Genomic DNA, 25,913 nt, shown 5'->3' on the forward strand with positions numbered 1-25,913 from the left:
TAAATTGCGAAATAATAAAAAAAATAATGAAATAAAACTAACTTCTCCTTCAACTTCTCCTTCTTTAGTTAAAGCTTCGTACAGCATTAAAGTGTCCATTATCACGGCAGTTGTCGGACATAATGATGGACACAAACTTTTTCTAAATAAGTAGGAAGCGCAACACGTAGTAAAAATTAATCACGATAATACTTTTGATAGTGAAAATCTCAAGTTAGATTAATTAATTAATTAATATCAATAACCTTAATGAATATAAATTGCTCTCAGAGGAGTTTTTATCACAATGAGAAGTTGAATTATTAATTGAATATACGCTTCGCTGGGCTGCATCTTTAGTTCTTATGATTGAACCATTGTTCAAAAGTATAGTCTGAAACGAAGATAACAGAACAGTTATCGAAATAACTGTTAAACAAAGAACATTGCATAATATGGAAGCAGAGCGAGAAATCATAAATATTCGTCATTTACAGTACTCTTTTAGTGATTTGGAATAAATTTACTTGATAACATCTTCATTATCTGTTATGATAACTACGTGATATCTATGCGGAGAAGTATTGGAATAAATTATATAATTTGGTTTGTAAATTTTTTTGTTTTTGTACACAGTTCATGGTAGGTATAACGGCTTACGTGGTCGAGGGGTAAGGCTCTCGACTAACAAGGTCGCGGGTTCAAATCCTGGTGTGCGCAAGTAAATTTTATTTGATTAATTTGTATTCTTTCAGAAATTACTCATTTGAAATAATATATACTGTATTCGCGGCACGTTCCTGAGTGGAAGATACTCTGAGTATAGCATTGGTGTAAGATCACCATTTAAAACTGAAACAAAATGATATAAATGATTTTGACCGTGTTTGGTGACCAAATCTGAATAGCTAGATTCTTTCCCACCTTCTTGGGTTGGCTTCACAAGTTGGGACTCTTGGACGGTTTCAAATAAAATTAAAAAATTAAATAATGCATGCTAATGGAGAACATCAACCCGTTTCAGCATTCAATCAATTTTTAATACAACATAACATACAATGTAACAGCATGACCGTTACGCTTTAGGTTTGATTACAATTTGATCAAATTCATCAAATATTTTAGCTACAAATTCAGCATTCTATAAATAGGCAGCCTTTACAATTAAAATAAATATGGACTATAAATAAAAATGACTAAAACCTCAAATCTCAACCATTCCGTCATTTTTAATGGGAAGAAATAATAATAATAAGTCAAGATCATATTTTTTTCTAACGGTGGAATAAATGAAGGGGACGCAGCGGAGTTAAAATTCCGGACATAATATTGAACACACTCAGACAGAATCTAGCGGCCAAAAGAGAAATTGAAACCGCCAGGTTTTGCAAAAACAAATTCTTCGAACAGAAATGTTTAATATTTTCGTACAGCTTTCACATTCATTGACATTGAATACTTTTTAAATTGATTGCCTGCTGTAAACAAATTCCTTTTTTATATTTATTGAATGATATAATAATCATTTGTAGAGCCATTTAAAATAACATTCATATCTAATTTACTTGTTCCGAAGAAAGCCAGCTACCACAGAATAATTTTGCACTGGTGTCTCCAATATAATATACTGTAGTGACACTGCTGTCCGCAATGTTATCCTAGTCAAAGCTATACTTAAAAACGTAACACATCTTTTATGTATAGCTTGGACTAGGATAACATTTTGCACTGGTGTCTCCAATATAATATAATTTAGTGACACTGCTGTCCGCAAAGTTATCCTAGTCAAAGCAATATTTAAAAACGTAACACATTTTTTTTTATTCCGTCATTTTTCTATTCATTGTAAGAACTATTTATGGGAAGTACGGTTTCCTTTGCAATAATTGGTTGTAAATGCCAAGGATGGATGTGGCTTTGATCGCGAAAGGGCACTTGTCCAGATTATCGGAATATTTCTTTAAGTACCTATGTTTCTAATTGGTTATTAATAACTTATAATTACGTGGGCCGCGAATAATTACACGATCCGTGAAATTCTTTTATATCTGTATGACCCATTGAACCTAGCGTCTCGAAACTTTAATTTTTTAATTTATAATTAAGCACGAAATAGTACAAAAAATTCCTGACCCTGTACAAATGGCAAGTATGCTTCATTGATGAGTTTGGCAATTACTTCTGGTCTGGAGTCCCAAAATACATTAAACAAACTCTTGACTCTATGCAGAAACGGGAAATCCATTTGATAGTGGCCCCCGCATACCCAATTTCTACCGATTATAACTCATAATCGGTAGAAATTGGGTTAATAAGTTTCTCTTTTTAAGTTTTTAAGTTCAAAATTAATTATTTTTGAAGAAATATCTAAATATTTGTTATGCCGAAACTTTAATTATATGAAATTCCCTCGATAAAAAAAAATCACAAAGTAAGCTCCGAAAATGATTAAAAACACGTTTTTTTCCGTTACTTAGGGGGTATTTCACTATCTCTGATTATGTTCTGACTAAGCACTAATCCGCGATTAGTCATTTTTTCGTTTTCACTATATCTGAATAACGCTAACGCTCGGGTTAAAGTTCGATTTGACTAATCAGTGCTCGAACCTCACGTTAGGCGCTATTCTTCGAATCAAAGATGGCGTCAAAACATTCCGAGTTTGACAGCGGAGAAGTGAGTCGAATTTTTTTGAATGAATTTGAATGCTTGTATGATCCATCCTGAATTATTTGATTGTGTTCAAAATAAGAAACAATGTAGTAATTCGACACGAATCTATCTATACTGACCTGATAATCAACATAACATAACCAAAAAATGCACACTTTGCGGTGTGCGGACTGTGACGCATGACAGCCGTGGCAGTAGATGGAGTAACTGCAAACATTTTGCGATGTTGCCATACTATTTCGAGTGTTATCTATCCGGAAGCTCGGAAACAATGGTGACACGGTCGCCGTTGAATAGCGAAGTTATTCTGATCTTTAAAGCCATCCAACGGATAGCTAGTCAGATATTTAGCCCGACATAGTGAAATACCCCCTTAATATGTTTTATAGGCATGAAAAAATTTGCAGTGTATCTTTAAATACAACTAAAGCATTTGTCGAGAGATTTTTGTTCTATTTCAAATGAGTCGTCATTTATTACATATTTTCACCATTTTCGTTTTTTAATATTAGCGCACTCCCTCTAACATTCGTATTTACATATCTCCCTTTCAAACCATCTTTGAACGCTTGCTTCAGGGAATTAACGAAAAAATTGGAGTATTTCGAGCATGAAAAAGCATTTAAGATTATTGTGTAATTTAAGATTCTGAATTGTGGGAATTTGAACATATTCAAACAACAGAACACAGAGAAGGATGTCCACGTCATCAATTCCCCGGAGGCACATTTTGCTGAACAAAGTGACTACCGTTGCCGTCGACTGGCTCAATAACCCCAAAATCTCACTTTGACCTCCACAAACTATCCCCAGCCATGCAAAGAAGAAGAATGGAAGATACCCCAAAGAACTAGCGTTATTAATCCCTTCGGCACGTACAGTGCTGCCGGGACACATGTGAAATGCTTGCCCAACATTTGGGCACACTTTTATTTTCCACATGGACATTTGAACGGTTCATTCAGGTGTTTCCTCCCTCCTATAACTTAGGTATGTACAAGACCCATAGTTCAGTCCATTCTTTCGTCAAAAAGATCCTCAACCCACCTCCTCAAAGACGGCGTCAGGTCTTGATGGAAATGGTTTCTGTCAAGGCTTGCTCTGCGGATTTAATATACATTTAAATGCTGTTTTACTCAACATTATTTGTTTCCCCGTAAATATTTCATTTGGTGCAACATCCTGGGATTGGTACAACGTTTTGTGTCAATGGACTCATGATGCTTATAAATTCTCATCAGTTTTAAAGATGAATGGTTCGTTATACAATATAATAAAATATATTATAATTTTCATTGATTACTTTGCCCCGTATTTGGATTTTGTGAAACCGTTTTTTGCTCGCTAAGTCAATGAATATATCGGGTTCATCAAACCGCATTACATGAATACTTAGCGTATTATGTGTTTGAATAATATATTTTGTATCTTGTGTGATGGTGGCAGAGATGTCTCATGTGTCTCGAGGACATTTATTTTACATTTTGAATATGGAAGCAGCTTCCCACTTCTAAATTTGAATAAATAAGTGACACTTTTAAACGTGTGCAACTTGTTCTGGTTTTCATTTGGTTATTTTTTGGCAAGTTAAATAAGTTTTTAGAAATATTTCCGCATGTACCAAAGGTTATATTAATTATATATTAACGCACCAAATTACGTGATATTTAAATACGTAGATATATATTATATGTATATTTTTTAATATGAAACAATAATCCTTAGAGGCTTCTATTGAAGAGGTGTCCTGTAAATTATCCCAGATATTATGAATTACTCACTAACCTGGTTTTGACACTATCGTAAGATTTCTACATTATACTGTATAACTTGCTTTGAATGCTGGATATTATAATTGAATATATATATATATATATATATATATTTTATTTATGTGAAACCGCACAGGAGTCCCAACTGCTCCCGATCGTCTGGAGGCAGTGAGACTATGACATCCCCAATTGGTGTATGTTGTGAGGTTGAAGGTAGTGAGGAGGGGAAAGAGATGGGGGAAAATAAGGTGGATAAGTACCTGACTATTCAGATCTATTCACCAAACACGGCCAAAGCCATTTCAACCAATCTTTCAATTCTGAATGGTGGTCTTACACCAGGGCGATATATATACTGAGCGTATCTTCCACTCTGGAACGTGTTACAATATACTATATATTACGTTAAATTAGTTATTTATGAAATAACACAAGTGAATCAAATAAATTTTACTTGCGTTCGCTGGGATTTGAACCAGCGACATCCAGCTTGCTAGTTGCGAGCCTTACCCAACTTACCCAACCACGGAGGCCGTCAAATGTAAGTTGTATGTGACACTGTCCCGCTCTCTCGCAAAAATTTGTCATCTTTCTCAGGCCAGATTTTAGCTAATTAACACTCTCCCGGCTTCTTCCATTATTTTATTTTAACCTTTTTATTATATCACTATGCCAGCTTACGTAATTTAATTTCGCTTGTCTCAAAACCTGAAAAATATATCATGGTACCATCCCTGCTTCTTAAATTACTTTGTAAAACCCTTCTCAATGGTACATATACGCTCAGAGTAACAATAGATCACAGTTTATTTTTTTTATTCCACCAGTCCCAACAACAGATATTTTCATACCACCAGTCCCAACAACAGATATTTTTATACCACCAGTCCCAACAACAGATATTTTCATACCACCAGTCCCAACAACAGATATTTTTATACCACCAGTCCCAACAACAGATATTTTCATACCACCAGTCCCAACAACAGATATTTTTATACCACCAGTCCCAACAACAGATATTTTTATACCACCAGTCCCAACAACAGATATTTTTATACCACCAGTCCCAACACCAAATATTTTGCTTGTAAAGCCATCCATACATTGGAGATTGTTTTACATGTAATCATTATTTACCACTGACGTATTTTACGTGTATGTATGTCACAGTATTCCAGCTAATAAGATTTATTTATGTCACCATTCTCAATCGTATATTACGTAACTGCATCAAGATTCGTCATTTGAAAAAACCAACCTGTCGTACTAATATTTTTTGTTTATTTATGACATGAAAATCTTGTGAATGTGTGGAGCTACTGGTCACACATTTATAATATGTGTGAATATGTACACTTAAACTTGAAGCTCATCGATACATTTAAGAGTAATAGATACTCTCAGTATCGCTCTGATAAAAGACTACTATTCAAAATCGAGACCTGGTTTGAAAAGGCTTTAGCTGATATTTATTTCGTGGCCGAGGGATAAGGTAAATTTAATTATTGCTATTTCGTCATTAATTCATTAAAAATAATACACAACATATTTGCGGCACGTCCCAGAGTGGAAGACACTTTCAGTATCACCCCGGGGAACTACAATAGACCGAATGCTCTAGAAATGAGATCAGAGAGGCGCATGCGTGTTAAGACCGTATATAGTCGTGCGAGAAATGCGAAGATTTGACGCTTAGATTAGACGTTTAGGAAAGCGACGCATAAAGCAGTGTAAATAGAATACAAGACGCGAATGTGAATTGTGAAAGAAGTCGAAGACACCCAGGGAAGACATGACACAATCAAATGAACCAAATACTTGAATCGGGTAATTTCAAAAGTAGGAATAACAGAAGGAGATGTATGAGACAATGTATAAATGTTAATGAAGCATGGAATGTATGCCAAGACAAAGTTATTTAGCGGTCCATCGTATCAGTCTACCGCTACGGGGAAACGGTATGATGATTAGTTAGTTAAGTGAAATTGCGGTAAATCTATATTTTTATAAAAAGGGTTCCTGGCTGGTTCTTTTTTTTTCATTTTGTTGGCTACTTTTATTCTTCAGAACACCGCTCTAATTTGTCTCATGAATAATTGTAAGACATAGATCTAAGTCCTTGGCATTTGAAAAGTTAGCATTCGTAGTTCTAGTGAAGTGTTTATGCGAATTCGTAGAAAAGTTAACGGGATATTTGTAGAATTTGTATCCTGGACTCAAATAATAGGATTTAAAATGGAATAAATTATTTCAAGGAAATTAACAAAACAGTTTCATAAACTCGTATTCACTGAAAAAAAAAAATGCAAATACGTTTTTCAAATGAACGTTCAGGGATAATTTTTTTTAACCGGAAGTTTTATCCAGACCTTCCGATAATAAACATTTCATTTCATAATTGTACCGGACGTACCTCCACCGACTTAAATTAATTTTAATAAATCTGAATTTACGCAGAGGCAGTTCCTTTACAAACTCACCTCTGCGCATATTCGAATTTAGGCAACAAAATTCTCTCTATAAAAATCTGTAATCTTATCTGCACTTGTGTAAAACTATAAATCTTATCTGCTGATTAATAAATAAAACCACGGGGTCAAGCAGTCATCATTATAGACAAAAAACAAAGGCTTGACCCCCCAACACCCTCTTATAAATTAAATACCTATCATCTGTACAAAACATGGAAGATTTGCATGAAATTTTGAAATTGTGCAAACGCAGTTTCCTTTACAAAACTTGCCGTTTGCACAAAATTGAATATTGTGCAAATCTTCCCCTTTTAAATATATGTTTTCTCTCTTTAATATGTAAATTTGCACAAATTAAATATTGTGCAAAGCTGCCTTGTAAAATATATTTTCTCTCTGTAATATGTGCAAACTCACAAAATGTATCTGAATAAAAATGACCCGGGCAAAGTGGATTGGAGAAACAGTCAGGGACCTAGTCAAAATCATCCCCTTCCAAGTTACGCAACAACGGCGCTCTCTCCTGTGACAAATTCCGGGAACCCAAAAATAATTCTCGGAATTTGTCGCTAACAAAGGGAGAGCTAGGCCCGTTGGTCCTTTAAAAGGCGGACAACTTGTGCAATTCAGCAGAGAGCCAGCAACGATCGGATCATCAACATCTCTCCTGGACTGCCCCTGACTGCCTTCTTCAAGCCTCTCCTGCCCTGGACCTTCACTGCAACCTGGCCTTCTTCTTTCACCCGGCTCCCTGGTGCTCATCAAGAAGAGAACATATTTTTCCCCACTTTCCCCGCCTTCACTCCTTCACGCCTTCCAGTGACGTCCCAAGATGCCGTCCCTGCGGAGTGGCCGCGAGGCTTCAGCCTCCACCCCAGATTCACAACCCGACGTGGAGCTGGTGACAGGCCCTCACCCCGCCGGCCCTGCCGGCCCTCACCCTGCCGGCCCTCACCCTGCCGGCCCTCACCCTGCCGGCCCTCACCCTGCCGGCCCTCACCCTGCCGGCCCTGCCGGCCCTGACCCTGCCGGACCTGCCGCCCCACGCGCTGCCAGCCCTGCTGACACTCACTTTGCCGGCCCTGACAGCGCACCGTCCTCCGATGCAGAGGAGGATTCAATCACAACAGAGGACACGGTCAGGCAGCTCCGGAAGGCGAACCGGACAATGAGCAGGCAGCTCGCTGTGCTGCTCGCAGCCCTCCCCACCGCGACGCAGTACCTGCCAGGGGCGGACCCCCCTGGCACCCACCTGGGCGCCTACCCTGGTGCGGCCCCTGGTGCGCATCCTGCCGCCTACCCTGGTGCGGCCCCTGGTGCGCATCCTGCCGCCTACCCTGGTGCGCACCCTGCCGCCTACCCTGGTGCGGCCCCTGGTGCGGCCCCTGGTGCGCATCCTGCCGCCTATCCTGGTGCGGCCCCTGGTGCGCACCCTGCCGCCTACCCTGGTGCGGCCCCTGGTGCGCATCCTGCCGCCTACCCTGGTGCGGCCCCTGGTGCGCACCCTGCCGCCTACCCTGGTGCGGCCCCTGGTGCGCATCCTGCCGCCTACCCTGGTGCGGCCCCTGGTGCGCACCCTGCCGCCTACCCTGGTGCGGCCCCTGGTGCGCACCCTGCCGCCTACCCTGGTGCGCCCCCTGGTGCGCACCCTGCCGCCTACCCTGGCGGGCCCCCTGCTGCGCCCGCTGCTGCGCATCCTGGCGCCTGCCCTGGCGAGCACCCTGGCGCAGCCCCTGGTGCGCACCCTGCCGCCTACCCTGGTGCGGCCCCTGGTGCGCACCCTGCCGCCTACCCTGGTGGGCCCCCTGCTGCGCCCGCTGCTGCGCATCCTGGCGCCTGCCCTGGCGAGCACCCCGGCGCGCCCCCTGGTGCGCATCCCGCTGCCTACCCTGCTGAGCGCCCTGGCGGACCCCCTGCTGCACATCCTGGTGCCTGCCCTGGCGAGCACCCTGGCGCGCCCCCTGGTGCTCATCCCGCCGCCTACCCTGCCGTGCACCCTGGCGGGCCCCCTGCTGCGCCCGCTGCTGCGCATCCTGGCGCCTACCCTGGGGGCGGGCCCCCTGCTGCGCCCGCTGCAGCGCATCCTGGTGCCTACCCTGGCGCACCACCTGCCGGTTACCCTGGCGCCTCATCTCAGAGCTTCTCGCCGCTGTTTCCCCCGCAGCCGACCGCCGATGAGACTGCCCATCACACCAGCGAGTGGGTCCGACAAGGCGCCGACCCGTTCCTGGCACAGCTGAGCACCCTGCTGGCTGACGCCATCCGCTCCACGCGTGCCCAGGACAGCCCTCGTCCCTCAGTAGAGGAGGACCTTCGGATGACCGCCCTCATTGCCCGGCAGTCCACCGCCAAGGACCTCCCCATATTCTCAGGCGACCCCCTCGAATGGCCGGCCTGGATTGCGCAGTACGAGCAATCCACCTCGACCTGCAAGCTCACGCTGAGCGAGAATCTTATACGATTGCAGCGTGCGCTTAAGGGGAAGGCGAGGGAAAACGTATACTCGCTCCTACTGAACCCAGACCGTGTGCCCGAAATCATTTCGACCCTGGAGGAGCGGTACGGCGGATCGGGTTCGATAGCGAACCTTATGCTGGACAAGGTGAGGAAGCTGCCCTTCCTGTCTGCCGAAGCCACCTTGGAGGAGATTGCTGACTTCTCCGGGACAATCCAGAACCTGGTGGCTTCCCTGCGGGATTTGAGGACGGGAGGCTACCTCACCAACCCCGCCCTGCTGGCCGACATCACTGCCAAGATGCCATGCACATTAAGGATGGCCTGGCTGCTGGAGCTGCGGATGCTGGGGCAAACAACCCAGTCCACCATCCTCCAGTTGGCAGCATTTCTGAGGGGCGTCGCCGGCGTGATCCCGGTCAGCGGGATGGTGGATCCCTTGAGATCCGGCAAAGGGCGCCGGGAACATGTGCTGGCCAACGCTGTGGCCACACCGCCAGAGGGGAAGGCCAACCGCCCACCACCACCCGTAGTGAGAACAATAAACAAAAACAAAGTGAAAAGTGCGTGCGCTCAGTGCGGTGAGCCACACAGAACCCGGGAGTGTCGCGAATTCATTGCGAAATCGCTCTCCCTCCGGTGGGAGACAGTGCGTACTAACAATCTGTGCCGCAAGTGCCTGGAGGCGCACCACTCCAGGGACTGCAAGGAGACAGTGTGGTGTGGTGTGGGTGAGTGCCGCTACCCGCATCATCGGCTGCTCCACCGGGAGACGGTCGCGGAGGTAAACCTTTGACGCCAGACAGTGGACAGCCGCGTGCTGTTAAAAATAGTGCCGGTTGTGTTGCGGGGCCCCACGGACGGGGAAGTGTCAACGTTCGCTCTTCTGGATGAGGGATCCACCATCACCCTCATCGACGCTGACACCGCAACGCAGATCGGCGCACGCGGCCCAGTCCACAGTCTGCGGCTGCACGGGGCGAAGGGGATGTGCACCTCCGACGCCCGCTCCCAACGCGTGAAGCTGACGATCCGGGGCGCTGGATTGGAGCCCACCTTCACCATCACCGCCCACACAGTAGCTGACCTGAGCCTGCCGGAGCAGCGCGTTCCTGGAAGACGCGTCACCCCAAAACTCTTGATCGGGCAGGATAATGCCCACCTTATCGTGTCAAGAGAGGTCCGTGAGAATAGCACTACTCGAATAGTGTCACGGACCGCTTTGGGGTGGATCGCCCACGGAGGCTCGAGCCTCAGCAATGACGGGCCAGCTACCACACTGGCCCTCCAGTCGGAGACCGCTGCAGATGCCCGCCTGAGGGAGTTGGTAACATCCAACTTTGCCGTCGACTCCCTCGGCGTCACGTCTGCGGCGAGAGTCAATGCCATGGACACAAAGGCCATGGCATTAATGGCAGAAACCACCCGCCCCCTACCTTCTAGGCGGTGGGAAACTGGCCTCCTGTGGAGACACCCTGACGCCACACTACCCGACAACCGGCAGTGTGCGCTGAAGCGGCTCCAGTCCCTCGAGAAAAAGCTCGCAGCGGACGCAACCCTGGCAGCGGCGTACAATGACAAAATGACGCAGCTTGTCGCCAAAGGCTACGCCAGACGCCTCTCCCCCAATGAGGCGTCGCTCCCTGCCCCACGGAAGTGGTATCTTCCCCACTTCGCCGTCACCAACCCGAACAAACCAGGGAAGATAAGGGTTGTGTTCGACGCCGCCAGCCGATGCCGAGGGACGTCACTTAACGACCAACTGCTCACTGGCCCTGACCTGCTGTCCTCTCTCCTGGGGAACATCCTCCGATTCCGGGAAGGCGGTATAGCCATCGCCGCCGACATCCAGGAGATGTTCCTGAGGATCCAAATCAGGAAAGAGGACCAGTCTTCGCAACTTTACCTGTGGAAGTCGCCGGACCGGCAACAGCCGGACACCTACCAGCTGGCGTCCATGATGTTTGGGGCTACCTGCTCGCCCAGCAGTGCCCAGTACGTGCGGGACAGGGTGGCCGGTCAGTACGAGCACCAGTACCCGGCCGCCGCAGCAGCCATTCGTTCACGGTTTTACATGGACGATTACCTGGACGCAGTGGACAACCCTGACGAAGCTGCTGCCCTAGTCCGAGACGTAAGGGCCCTCCTTGCAAAGGGAGGGTTCCACCTTACGAACTGGGCCTCAAACAGCCTGGACGCCATCGCCGATGTGCCCCCTGAAGACCGCGCCACCTCCACGGTAGCTATCAGCAGCGGGAGCAGTGAGACCGAGAGGGTCCTGGGACTGGTGTGGGACCCATCTACCGACCGCTTCATCTACACTTTCCTGGAAGCGGCCAGTCTAGAGGAAGCCACACGGCCTACAAAGCGGCAGCTCCTCTCCATCGTGATGAAGATCTTCGACCCGGTGGGCTTCGTCTCCTGCCTCACCATACGGTCGAAGATCCTACTGCAAGCCGTGTGGCGTTCGAGCGTTGGATGGGACGACCACATCACCTCGGAGCACGCTGAACGCTGGAGGGACTGGATGAGCCTGCTCCAGGAAAGCAGCGTCTCCATCCCACGACGGTCGCTCCGACAGAGGTCAAGCAGCGTGACCCTGCACCTCTTCTGCGACGCCTCGGAGCAAGCTTGCTGTGCCGTCGCCTACTTCGTGGAGGAAGTGCAGGGCACCCTAAAAGCCACCTTCATCGCCAGCAAATGTAAGGTGGCACCTCTCAAGCCGCTATCCATACCCCGCCTTGAGCTGCAGTCCGCACTCATGGCGGCCAGATTGGCCAGAACCATCCGGTTGGAGAGCCAAGCGAGGATAGCTTCAACCATCTTCTGGACGGACTCGACCACAGTGCTGTGCTGGTTACGCACCGATCCGCGCACGTACTCTGCGTTCGTGTCCAACAGGTTGGGCGAAATAGATGAACTCACCTCCATAGCCAATTGGAGGTGGGTTCCCACCAAGCAGAACCCGGCCGACATCGGCACACGGGACTTGGAGCTGCCCGACCTGTCACTCCAAGGAAGATGGTTCAACGGCCCCGCCTTCCTCACCACACCGGAGAGCGACTGGCCAAAGGAGCGCACCCTCACAAAGCCAGACGACCAGACCCTCGAGACCCGGCCCCGACACTACGTCGGGCACATCACCACAGCCGGAGAGGCCCTACCTCTGGTCGAGAGGTTCTCGTCATGGCACCGGCTGATCCGGGCTACAGCGTGGGTGCTACGCTTCATCAGGCGCTGTCGGACGGGCCCAAGCCGACCCCCTGAAGGCTCCTTACGAGCAGACGAGCTGACGGAGGCTGAGCGCAGATGGGTGAGAAGGTCCCAAGAAGACGCCTTCTCCACTGACCTGCACACCATCCGTCGCAGCCAGGCGCTACCTGCCGCCAGTCGTCTCGTCAGTTTGGCCCCCTTCCTCGGACCTGATGACATTTTGCGGATGGGCTCACGGCTGAGGGAGCTCACTGGAAGCACGAGCGTGGCGAAGACCCCCGTGATCTTGGATGGCTCCGATCCATACGCCCGACTGCTGATCCGCCACTACCATGAAAAGGCGGACCATCCAAGCACGGAGAAAACTGTGCGAGATCCGGTGCAGCTTTTTCATCCTGCGCCTCCGTACCATCAGCAGGAAAATCAGCCATGAATGCCCCACCTGCCGCTTACGACGGAGCAAGCCCTCTCCTCCACTGATGGGGGTTCTCCCGCCGACCCGCCTGGCTCACCACGTCCGCCCCTTTACACACTGCGGACTGGACTACTTCGGGCCAATGGAGGTCACCGTCGGCAGACATCGGGAGAAGCGCTATGGAGCCCTATTTACCTGCCTCTCCACCCGCGCCATCCATCTGGAGCTAGCGGTCTCGCTGTCTGCCGACTCGGCCATTATGGCCTTACAACGGATGACCGCCCGAAGAGGTCAGCCCAAGGTGTTGTACTCAGACAACGGGACAAACTTCCGTGGTGCGGACGCGGAAATTCGAGATGCCACGGCAGCCCTGCAGCAGGATGACAGGATGACGGACGCCATGGCTACCAAGGGCATCGAGTGGCGCTTCATCACCCCCCTAAGTCCCCACATGGGGGGAGCCTGGGAAAGGTTGGTGCGCTCGGTGAAAAGAGCCCTGAGCGCCACCTTAAAGGAGAGGGCGCCAAGGGAGGAAACCCTGCGCACAGCATTGGCAGAGGCTGAGTTTGTGGTCAACAATCGGCCACTGACTCATGTCTCTGTCGACCCGCGGGACGAAGAGCCCCTCACCCCGAATCACTTTCTCATGGGGTCTGCCGGGAACCGCCCGCATCTGTCACTCTACGACAGCAAGGAGGAGGAGGTATGTCTCCGTCGCCAGTGGCGTATCAGCCAACAACTCGCCGATATGTTCTGGAGACGGTGGCTCCGTGAGTACCTCCCCACCCTGGGTGCCCGACAGAAGTGGCACCACCCGACTGACCCCCTCAAAGCTGGAGACTTGGTGGTCATCTTAGACCCCGCGCTGCCACGCAACAGCTGGCCGCGCGGACGTATCGTTGAGGCCATCCCAGCTGCCGACGGCCAAGTGAGGACGGCCCGGGTCCAAACAGCCACAGGAACGTACACCCGCCCTGCTGTCAAACTCGCCCTCATCCTCCCCGCACCAGCACCAGCGCCCGCACCGGCACCAGCACCAGCGCCGCCCTCTACAGCACCCGGACCACGGATGCCGCATGGGAGCCACAACCCCCAGCGGCCCAGGGGAACCGGACGTCGAGGACGCCGCCGACCTACACGTCCGGACCGCTAGGCGCAGCCGTGACTGCACCGGGGGGAGAATTGTACCGGACGTACCTCCACCGACTTAAATTAATTTTAATAAATCTGAATTTACGCAGAGGCAGTTCCTTTACAAACTCACCTCTGCGCATATTCGAATTTAGGCAACAAAATTCTCTCTATAAAAATCTGTAATCTTATCTGCACTTGTGTAAAACTATAAATCTTATCTGCTGATTAATAAATAAAACCACGGGGTCAAGCAGTCATCATTATAGACAAAAAACAAAGGCTTGACCCCCCAACACCCTCTTATAAATTAAATACCTATCATCTGTACAAAACATGGAAGATTTGCATGAAATTTTGAAATTGTGCAAACGCAGTTTCCTTTACAAAACTTGCCGTTTGCACAAAATTGAATATTGTGCAAATCTTCCCCTTTTAAATATATGTTTTCTCTCTTTAATATGTAAATTTGCACAAATTAAATATTGTGCAAAGCTGCCTTGTAAAATATATTTTCTCTCTGTAATATGTGCAAACTCACAAAATGTATCTGAATAAAAATGACCCGGGCAAAGTGGATTGGAGAAACAGTCAGGGACCTAGTCAAAATCATCCCCTTCCAAGTTACGCAACAACGGCGCTCTCTCCTGTGACAAATTCCGGGAACCCAAAAATAATTCTCGGAATTTGTCGCTAACAAAGGGAGAGCTAGGCCCGTTGGTCCTTTAAAAGGCGGACAACTTGTGCAATTCAGCAGAGAGCCAGCAACGATCGGATCATCAACATCTCTCCTGGACTGCCCCTGACTGCCTTCTTCAAGCCTCTCCTGCCCTGGACCTTCACTGCAACCTGGCCTTCTTCTTTCACCCGGCTCCCTGGTGCTCATCAAGAAGAAAACATTTTCACAATAGTCGAAGCGTCCCTAGTCAGGGCGCAGGTTCCCCCCTACCTTCCTTCCCCCTGCCTTATACCTTTCTCCCACATTTTCCCCATGTCTCCCTTTTCCCTATATTTTTCCCCACTTTTCCCACATTTTTCCCCAATTTTCCCTATCCTAATTTTTCCCCATTTTTAACCACATTTTTCCCCATTTTTCCTTTTCCCCATATTTTTCCCCATTTTTTCCATTTTTTCAACATTCTCCCTACTTTTTCCCGACCTTCCCTTCCAAGGCGTCGAAGCGGCCAGCCGGCCACTCCCGCTATATCGTCTGTGCGGCCGGCGACTACAGTGCCGTCCCGTACAATAATTATCTGTAATAAATGCTTTTGCATTGATTTCTTGTACGCCGGATTATAAACGGAAGACACATATGAAACTAACTAACTAACCATCACGCTGTTTCCCCTCAGTTGTAGGCAGAGAGGAAGGATCGCCAAACAACTCGGTCTTGGCACACACTTCTTGCCTCATTCACATTCATACATCGTCTCATACATACTATTATATTATTCTGACTCTTGACATAGACCGACTTAAGTATGTGATTCACTTGATGGAGCCATGTCTTCCTCGGGCGTCCCCGACTTCTACTACCATTCGAATTTGCGTCGTATATTTTCCTTACACTCCTTTCTTCGCTCATTCGCTCTACGTTACCAAACCATCTAAGCGTCCCTTTCTTAATCTTACTCATTACGCTTCCATCAGCCTTGCACTCTTTGCGGATCTCCACATTTAATACATGGTTTTGCCACACATACGCCTCATGGATCTCATTTCAACAGCATTTAGTCAACTTACATCTTTTCTCTTCCAGTTTCATGCCTCACTTCCATACATCAGGGTAGGTACCAGCACTCTATTATGGACTGCTAACTTCGCTACTTTGATTTTTTTTTTGTTAGCTCCAACTGTGTTCAGTCCTCCATTGATGGAGTTGCACTATTTCAATATCTCTGTCAGCCTTCCCATCTCTCGTAAACATATTTCCCTAAATACACAAACTCATCCACCTGCTCCAAGGCACATATGAATTATGGAAATATTCCATTATGAAGTTGATTTTTCCGCATGGGAACATTTTAGGAACGGGTTATTTTTACACCCCGATCGTATGCTGAATGTATGCCTACATGCTTACAAAACACATCATGAAGCTTACCTTCAGAGAAACCTCACGGTGTCCTGCATGTAGTTAAATGTACATGTAAATATCTAAAAGTTGGCATACATTTTTCTTGCATACTTGCATTGATCGCGTTGTGTTATATTAATTGTATGTGAAAGCATTGTACTTTGCCTTCTAACACACAGATGGCAGTCACCAAAAAAATCCTTCTATTTCGATTACCCGTGATTGAGGAAGTGATCATATTTCCCAGTTATCCGCCTCGAGCCGCCCACACTGAAGGGATATCGTATTGTGTTGTTATTGACACAACACATTACCTCATTATCCGCCCATTTCGTATCGTCTACAGATAATCGGGAGTTCGAGTATACTGTCAATTATTATCGAACTTTCCTCGTATGCAACAATTATGATTCACTGTAATTGTGTGCAGTCATTGCTTTGTCTATATGTGCAGTATTATTTTTATTAGTTCGCAGAAATCATTTTCTTATTTATATATTCTCATGTAGAAATAGGATGCAATTCAATAATAAAAGCCTACACAGTACAAAGTGATATTTGATACCAGTAGGCAGCAAATTTATTTTTTCATTAATTCAAATCTTCAAGCTGGCATATTACTAATAATGAAAATTGTAAAATTTTTATGGACGCTGTGTCATAAAATATAACCGATATTTGACCGTTCAGTGGCTAAGTTGACATCGTATTGGCGTATTGTGTTCAATTCCTCGGCTGGCTAAGTCCTCCATCACTTCACAAGCATGATTGTATATATTAACCCTTAAATTTCCCTCACGGCCTATGTCATATTGGGGATGCTGTGTGGAAGTTCTTTTTTAAGGAAGTTCTGGGAAGGTAAAAGGTATAAGGGATATTAGGAATAAAGGGATAAGTGTATCCCGGAGAGATAGGCATATGAATATATCCCTTCCACTGCGCCGCAAAGCGATGGGTTGTGGTCAGGCGAATCCTGAGCACACCTTACCCGGTGAACCCGGGCATCCCTGCTAAATCACCAAACATAGCCAACCACTTGGGGTCACCTATGGCAGAGGTGTTAGTTATCCAATAAACGGTTCCCGGGGCAGCGGTACCCAAACCCGCCTCCCAAATTGACATTATAGTAGGTATCACACATACGGTATTTCACCATCGTCTTGCTCGAGAGCTTATCTATAGGATAAGGTATATTTATTTTTAATTCTGTTCACAGTAGGTCGTTCTGTCTGATTAACAATCCGTTGCATGCCAATTGCCATCTCTGATACACAGGTGCAACGAAGGCATGCCGAGTCTATTCTATAGGTAATTTAACAGAGCCTACTCTAAGGAACTAGCATCATGGATCCTGGTACCCCGGTGCACATTCGTGAAACTTGACGAACACGAGAGGAACATTTATCATCTTTGGGATCAGTTGATGTTGACTTCACTAGAACGATTCCTTTCTTCGATTCGTTTTTGTGTAAGTCGGCTCATATGTGGAACCAGCCATCGGTATCTATTTTTACTCCTTCATGTAATCCGGGCCCCTTCATGAAAATTATTAAAATATTATGAATAACTACACCAATTAATTCCTCGAGTTTCAAATGAATCCCCTCTGACGCGTCACTTTAATTCGTTTTTCAAATAAAATTTTTACTAGACCTGAATCAATGAAACGTATCAAAATACTTTTTGAATTTATGCACAATATATTTTAATGTTTTTCTTTTATCCTTGGAATATTTTAAGAGTTCCTACCATCGATTTTGGTTCCTAAGTATTGTTTGACAGGATACTATACATATCATTGCCATTGCTTTAAATTCCGAACAAATTTGTATTGGGCCATAGAGCTACAATTAGAGGCGCTACTTCGTACTTGGTCGAAACTTGCTCCACTATTAGAGCGTTGAGAGAGTTGGAGGTCAGTTGAAGGTCAGTTGGAGGTATAAAAGCGGAACCTATTTTTTCGCTTCATGTCTCATCTCAATATAATACATCAATTTATTGGGTCTTGTTCAAGATTATTATTGTGGGCCATTCAAAAATAATTGTAACATTAATTAATGTCGTATTTACCGTCATTTCATCCGACCAAAGACCGGCGTTAAGTCGACAATTTACGACAGGTCGTCAAAATGCAATGAAAAAGTGGAATGCTTTCTCCCCTTCGGGCGGTAAAATTGCCAATAATAACCCTTAAACGGAAGCCGCTAAAAACTGGGTATCTTTTACAAATAATTACAATGGTTTTTTGTAAGAACCGGTGAAATCATTAACCATTGATAGTTAAAATTAAATGTTTCATGTAAGAGAGAAAGTTTTCGTGGAAATATTTTTTTCTCAGACATAGTTCGTAATTCTGTCACAACTTTCGGGACAAAAATATAAGATTACCTAAGTGAATATTGAGAGAAGTAATTAAGGCGATGCCATACGTAGTAATGCAAAATCATGTGTTTTTGGTTTCAAAATTTGGTCTGCGAGTAGAATACATCTTGGCCTTTAAAATGATCGAGTATTTTTTAGACAAGTCTTTTTATAAGCCCAGAAAAAAATAATGTATAAGGCCTATGAAAACTGCTCAAAAGTTCAAAATATCTTACTTACGAACCCATTTTCGATTATAATTTTATTGCATAGTGTGGCAAATTAAGATATTTATAAAATGATCGGAAAAAAATTAAATATTTATACCTGAACATCCACAAAATAAAATAAAAGGGACTTTTTAGCCATGTTTTTTTCTTGCATAAATCAAAACAGGCGGATGGTGTTAAGCGGGAATTTAAACCTTATCGCTATCTACGTAAGGGTTGTTATTGATAGCGGGTCAATTTAAAATATTACACGACGTAGTGCATCGCCTTGGAAAACCCCGATGAAAAAGATTTGACATCTCGTGTGGGTATTATTGGTTCAGTTTCGGGCTGCAGACTGCTGGGTGAAAAATATTTCGCTAACGATAGCCGTCCTTCCAATGAGAGGACATATAAAAAACATCTGTAGGAAGAACTTTAAGAATCTCTGTGGCCAGCGTTTAAGGCGATGTACCTGCCATTGAAATATTTGGAATTAGAAAAGGAAATTAGCGCAGAACGTGTTCAAACAAGACACTTGTAAAGTTTTTCAAAATGTGAAAATAATAATAAAATTAAATAATCGTTTTTTTTACAAATACCACATTTGTGACACGTTCCAGAATGTAATGTGGTGTCGCACAGTGGGCTGAAAATCGCCTTTCATACTAATCGACGTGAATTTTCAAGGGTATTTTTTTTGGCTAGAAATGGATTCTGCTGATCAATCTGATGAAAAATGAGGCTATCTCTAGAATCATAAGGTTGGCCATTCTATCCTTACACACAGATATACTACTATTTATTTGTATTTTTTTGACACACTTCGTATTGTGGCGCAACTTGCAATTTTTTTTAAATCCTGAAGTGTCAATAAAATATGGTAAACTAGACAAAGCATACTCATATGTAAAGCATTTAAGCATTAAAATGAATCATCAACATAAAAAAAAGTTTTTTTTATCTTAGAGGATTTAAAAAAAAATCGCAAGTTGCGCCACAATACGAAGTATGTCAAAAAATACAAATAAATAGCAGTATATCTGTGTGTAAGGATATAATGGCCAACCTTATGATTCTAGAGATATTCCGAGCCTCATTTTTAATATGTCAAAAATATATGTCAAAAAAATACAAAGTTGTATATCTGAGTATAAGGATATAATGGCCAACCTTATGATTCCACAGATAGCCTCATTTTTAATGTCAGTGCCATACATTTTTTTCTTAAAAAAATGATAACTCCTTCATTTTTACACGCAATTGCTTCATACGAAATTTTATAGCATAGTAATGATCAGCAGAATCCATTCCTAGCCAAAAAAATACCCTTGAAAATTCAAGTCTCTATTTCTATGAAAGGCGATTTTCAGCCCACTGTGCGGCGCCCTGCTGACTCCGATCTGAATCGAAACATTGCGTGTTGCTGGAAATGGCATTATCCGTGTTTGGTGGTCAGATGTGAATAGCTAGTTTCACATTCCTTTCACAATATTCCCCAAAGGGGATGCCGTAGTCCCTGTACAATGAGGACTCTTGTCATTTAAAAAATAAAGTAAGCATTTGATTATAATTTTCAAATATTTTTTTTTAAATTGCGTGCCACCACTGCGATTTTCTTAATAAAATTACTCTTTAATATTGTTTTATTTACAACAAACGACTTTATTCATTGCCTCGGAATATACAATGTCCATTAAATTACATTATTCAGGCATCGAAGTGTCAACTGTTATAATATACGACCCATCAATATCAATAAATGTTATGCCAAAATAAAATAACCAGTTTAAAGTCAAATAAAGTCGTCTGACTTGGGCATTGACTCCTCCGGCGATTTTAAATTATGCAGGCGGTTTCGTAATCAAACGGCATTGGGAAATTAAATAACGTCAAGTTCAAGGATGTAAAAATATGTTTCGATCTTTATTTACATTTGAGGCCACTGACGAAAGAGTGGCCTCAACCTCACTATTTGATAAATCGAGATATTTATCTAATGGAAGCCTATTTATGACATACTCTGAGAGAAAAAAATCGTCAACCCTTATTTCTAATAAAAAAAAATATGGCCTAACGTTTTATAACCGTAGTTTTTAATAAATAGCGTAAACGATGGTGGAATACATTGTAGAGAAAAACAACAACCTGCATTATAATAACATTATTTATCTTAAAAGAATAAAAAATATACCATTTTAGTGTACAACACAACAGGAGCATGTAACTATACACATTGCTTAGTTTCATAACTGCCTTAAATATACATGCATAGTACACAACACAACCGGACCATGTAACTATACACATTGCTTAGTTTCATAACTGCCTTAAATATACCTGCATAGTACACAACACAACCGGACCATGTAACTACACATATTGCTTAGTTTTATAACTGCCTTAAATAATTTATTTTTAATTCTTCACTGTATTTTCTGTCTTTTATTTTATTTCTTAATATTTCATTTCGTTTAATTTTAACATAATTTCAACACCGTCCATTTTATTTACATACACAACTTGTCAAATAAAAAATGTAAAATGTGGCCTCAGCACGGCTAGCACACAGTGAGGCTCACATTATCAAATAATATTTTATTAAAATAAAACACTTCTTATGCATCAACAAAAAATAAAGTTAGAGTGTGCTGATGTAGACATTTTCTTGGTTAATTTATATAATTTCAGAAAAAATGTCTTACTATGGCTCAAAACTATGTTATAACTTTTTTGCTTGGACTTTGTGTCTCTTGTGTCGCTTGCTTCCCTTTTGTGTCATTTAAGCTTTTTTTTAATGTTGTAATTTTTGTTCCCTGAATTACTGCGTTTCACTTTCCACTCCTTTAGTTAGCGTTTCAAACAGTCTAAAGCGTCAATCATTATTGTGCGCAAAATTTTGCGTCCATGAATGTGCCCTGATGATAGATACTGTAACGTAGTCCAAAAAGTCGACTATATAAGTATAAAGCGCAATACGGCGTAATAACCCAAAAATGAACCAGGTAATATAGAACATTGAACAACATAGAAATTTTCATTGTTTGTTGCAGATCCCTGGTGCAACTATGTTGTGCACTAGACAAAAGCTGTCCAGTTGGTTGCTACGCCACTGATGTTTTACCCTTGTGGAAAATACTAATTCAGTTCTATGTTGAATGGTCGTACTCTACGTCGAAGGGATATTACCTCTCCGAGTAACGCCCGAGGTGTTAAATTCCTAAACTGTTTAAAATCCGACAGATCTCATCTGGGTATTTCTTGTCAACAGTGCAGGATTCATCTTTAAAAGCAGAGGTGTGCCATTCATAAGTAATATATTATTTTATGATATTAGATATTAAAATAAAGTAAATAAAAATTAATCTTTTATTAAATTGTCAATTTAAAATATATCAGATGACAAAGGATCAGCGTTCAGTTCCTAGTTGCAACCGTTACTATTTTCTGTGTCTTTTTCTGTTTTATTTTTCATTGTGATTTCTGAATATTAGGCATATTCTTATTTAATGTTTTAAAAAATGCGTATTTATAACGCATTTTCATAATAATTATTATAACTTAGTCAATAATGATTAGGTACAACTAAAAAGTATCTACTCGATAGGCCTTCGACAAAAGTTCAGGACCTTGATTCTCGACGAAGTTATTCCACTCGCACAACGAGTGGTTCGACCCACTCGTTGTTCGAGTGGAATGACTTTTGACGTTTGACTAATGTAAGTATGTAACTTCGAAGAGACTCAAAAATAAGAACGTCGACCACTGCATGCGAGTGGCCTGGATTGGAGAATCGATACCCAGATTCTTGAAAAACCGTCAATATGAGCGCATATCTCTTCCGGGTGAGCTGCAATTTTCGAAGGTTACAATTTTTTTTTTAATATTCTCTTTTACTTTATTTCCAGTCTGGAAGTAAATGTGTAATCGAATGATGACTAATATTGAATAATTTATATTACCTTTCCCGGAGATGTTACTTCCTTTTACATATACTATGTATATTATACAAATCGGTATTCAAGCTTCCCCTTCAAATTTATATTACGATTCCCAGGGAGGTTACTCCCTTTTACATATACTATGTATATTATACGAATTGTTATTCAAGCTTCCCCCTTCAAACTTGAAAATTACCTGTCACTATTTCGATAATTTCCGAATGACAACGGTGCAAGTTGTGTAACAATAATACTCCTCACGTAGATGGCGATGAGCTTTTGACAATATAAAGAAGAATAAAAACAAAAATCTGAAACATATATTTATATTAATATAACTCGCAATTAGTCTTTTTTCACGCAATCATCCAATAGAACTGTTAACAATTTATGAATTTGAAAAAGCCTACCTGAAAAGTTGTTATTTTACTTGTATATTTATACCTGGCATGATAGATTTTATTTTGCGAAGTTCGGGCACAAATATTTAAATGTTTTATAATAATTTTCAAACCAATAAACCATTATTTTTCATTACAGCTTAGTGCTTTACCTTAATTAGAAGTTGAGACAAATACAGTGATATTCGTGGGAATCTTTTTTTTAATTTAAGACCAAAGGCTCCAACTAAAGCAGTCTAAGTGTAAATCCGGGACTGGTAAGTTTGACTTCCAATTACGCAGGTATCCGGGATCTTTAATTAATATCTCTGTCTGATGTGACGTAGATAGTTTGCCTATCTTATTCAGATCTATTTCATGAAAGATTGGCTCCAGAATAATTGTGAACAGTTGGTGTTATGTTATGTTTTGATCTCCTGTTGGAAGTTAACTACCACAAAACACATTCAGCTGAAGTTATACCTACTCGTTTAAACCATATAGGGGAGAGTATGGTATATCGTACCACTTCGCACTTAACTCTCAATATTGTATGATTGAAATGGGTTAGAGAAGTGAAGTTAGGTTCAAATAAATACTTATTTTATTGGGTACGATATTTATTTAAATCATATTTTACAGGCATCTGGAATGTTTTCAAATTAAACGTTTTATGAAAAATGGTTTTCGGTACGATTTAACGAACCGGTATGGTTAATCGTACCACCGGTATGGTAAATCGTACCTATACCATTATTCCAATTTATATCGAAGAAAACATGGACATTTTTAAGGCATGCATGTGTCGTAAATGACTGGGTTACTGATGCAAGCTTCATGCACCCATTTATGGCAACGAACGCACTGGATCCAGTCTCCTTGGGGTCTTGCCTTTTCAAAATAATTGCCAAAGCATAGGTGGCATACGTTTTTTTCATTGTTATCATCAATATCCGTATCCAAATCATTCAAAATGACAATACTGTCAACATCTTCACTATCACTACTACTGCAATTTTTGGATTTTTATCAGTTTTAGTAATCTTTTTTTTTCAATTTTTAATTTGGGTATTTTGACAGCTGAGCATCTATCAGCGGCAACTTCTAGTCCTTTTTATACGGACTTGCTGTTATTTTAGCAGCCTTTTGTGCCGTGCGGGTGTTATTTTTTCCTTGGTTCTTTGGTATTGGAGAAATCTCAAGAATTGATGGTTGAAAAGATGTCGACGCGTTTGAATTCGTTTGCCCCAATTCGACTTTCTGAACTGCATCTTGTGGTGAAAAGGAAGACTCTGACGAGGTCAGTGGTGGTGGTGGTCGCAACAAAGACTCTGACGAAATCTCTGGTGTTTGTTGCACTAAACTCTTGAATTTAAAACTATAAAATAATTTACTTTAAAAACAACTAACAAATTACGGTAAATCGTACCGGTACGATTTATCAAACCACTTGCGGTGCGATTTAACAAACTCTGAGTTTTTATGAAAAAATGACAACAAAAATTGTAAAGACAGGTGACAAATATGATTTTGCAATAGTGAATTGCAGAATACAAACATGCTAAGTGAACCTTATTTGAGAAAAAACTAACATACCTACCTTTGAACACAATATTACCTTACGCAGGAGCCGAAAAAATTAGATGAAGATTGTGAAAAAACAAAAATAATCCACTGCCAGCGCACGCATCATCCAATACTAAATAAAAATGGCGGGACAACTATGACGCTTCTAACGGTTGGCAGAGTATTGCCAGGATTAAAAAATAGTGACCCGTAGCAAAAATATCGAGGTGGTACGATTTACCGACCGGTACGATATACCATACTCTCCCCTATTCACTTTTCTACTTTTTCGAAAATAAGCCATTAGGATATAGGGAAATCTCCCTCCTCCAAATTAAACAAAAGCGTTAGAAAATGAATAATTAAATCTCTAGGTACAATCAAATAATTTCAATCCTTTTTGCGCTATGAAAAGCTCAATATGTGTAATTTTAAAATAGTTTTTTTGGCCTGACGATTTTTTTTGTCTATTTTAAAAAGTGAATAAAATCTGGTTTATAACTTCTGAAAATATTTTTATATTATTCACGAAAAAAATAATAATCTTGAATTTCTAATAAATTCGTAATAAGAACTAAAACTCGTACGGTAACGCTGTGTTACATCACAACAACAGTTAATAACGGTGTAAACTAGATAATTAAACAGTATTAAATATCAATAAATGTATACTTAGGTTAAAAGTCATTTCAAAGAGTTTTCCGCGACCACCGGGATGTGTAACACTAACCTAAAAAATATTTATTTTATTATTCTACCTTTTTTATCAATATTGTCACATTAAATACTTTATATTATTTTGTGAGAATTAACACTATATAGCTTACATCACTTGTAAGTTGGTATTCATTATGTATGATACATTTATTATAATCAACAATTCTAGTGTAACAAATCTCCATTGTTTAATAAAACTTTCAAAAGAAAGAAGTCATACGTACCTAAATATATGTATGTAGACTATTATGATATTTAGTTTCTTATTTACTCTAAACTGGGATTGTGTATTTTTTATAGAATTATAAAAATATTAAGCATTGAAGTTAGCATTTTATTTGTAATCGAAAACTAAGCTTCTCTCTGTATATTTTAATCAATATAACGTTTCAATTCTGAATATAAAAAAATACAGTGTGTGGCAAGCCTACGCACGACGGAAGTGAAACTTTTAGTATTCTTCTCTCTCTCTTTTCATTTCACTGTCTCTTTTTTCTGTCTATTGACATATTTATAAGTAGCATGTGATAAAAACAAAAAAAAGTTATAAA

General features: G+C 42.4%; 3 protein-coding genes across 4 annotated transcripts in view; all 3 read left to right on the forward strand.

Annotated features, from left to right (window-relative positions):
* LOC149419810 (leucine zipper putative tumor suppressor 2 homolog) overlaps positions 1 to 25,913 on the forward strand; it is a 317,696-nt gene that overhangs the window by 110,783 nt on the left and 181,000 nt on the right. The gene's annotated exons all lie outside the window — the stretch shown is intronic.
* Positions 7,731 to 12,998, forward strand: LOC149419811 (uncharacterized). Its single transcript, XM_089637549.1, has 4 exons — positions 7,731 to 8,116; positions 8,796 to 9,012; positions 9,063 to 10,083; positions 10,186 to 12,998. The coding sequence occupies exons 1-4, from the start codon at positions 7,731 to 7,733 to the stop codon at positions 12,996 to 12,998; spliced, it is 4,437 nt and encodes a 1,478-aa protein (XP_089493675.1).
* Positions 13,045 to 14,133, forward strand: LOC149419812 (uncharacterized). Its single transcript, XM_089637551.1, has one exon. It carries the CDS (start codon positions 13,045 to 13,047, stop codon positions 14,131 to 14,133), a length of 1,089 nt encoding a protein of 362 aa, XP_089493677.1.

The sequence above is a fragment of the Hesperophylax consimilis genome, chromosome 11 (assembly GCF_061612785.1).
Source record: "Hesperophylax consimilis isolate HC1 chromosome 11, BYU_Hcon_1.0, whole genome shotgun sequence".
NCBI lineage: Eukaryota > Metazoa > Arthropoda > Insecta > Trichoptera > Limnephilidae > Hesperophylax > Hesperophylax consimilis.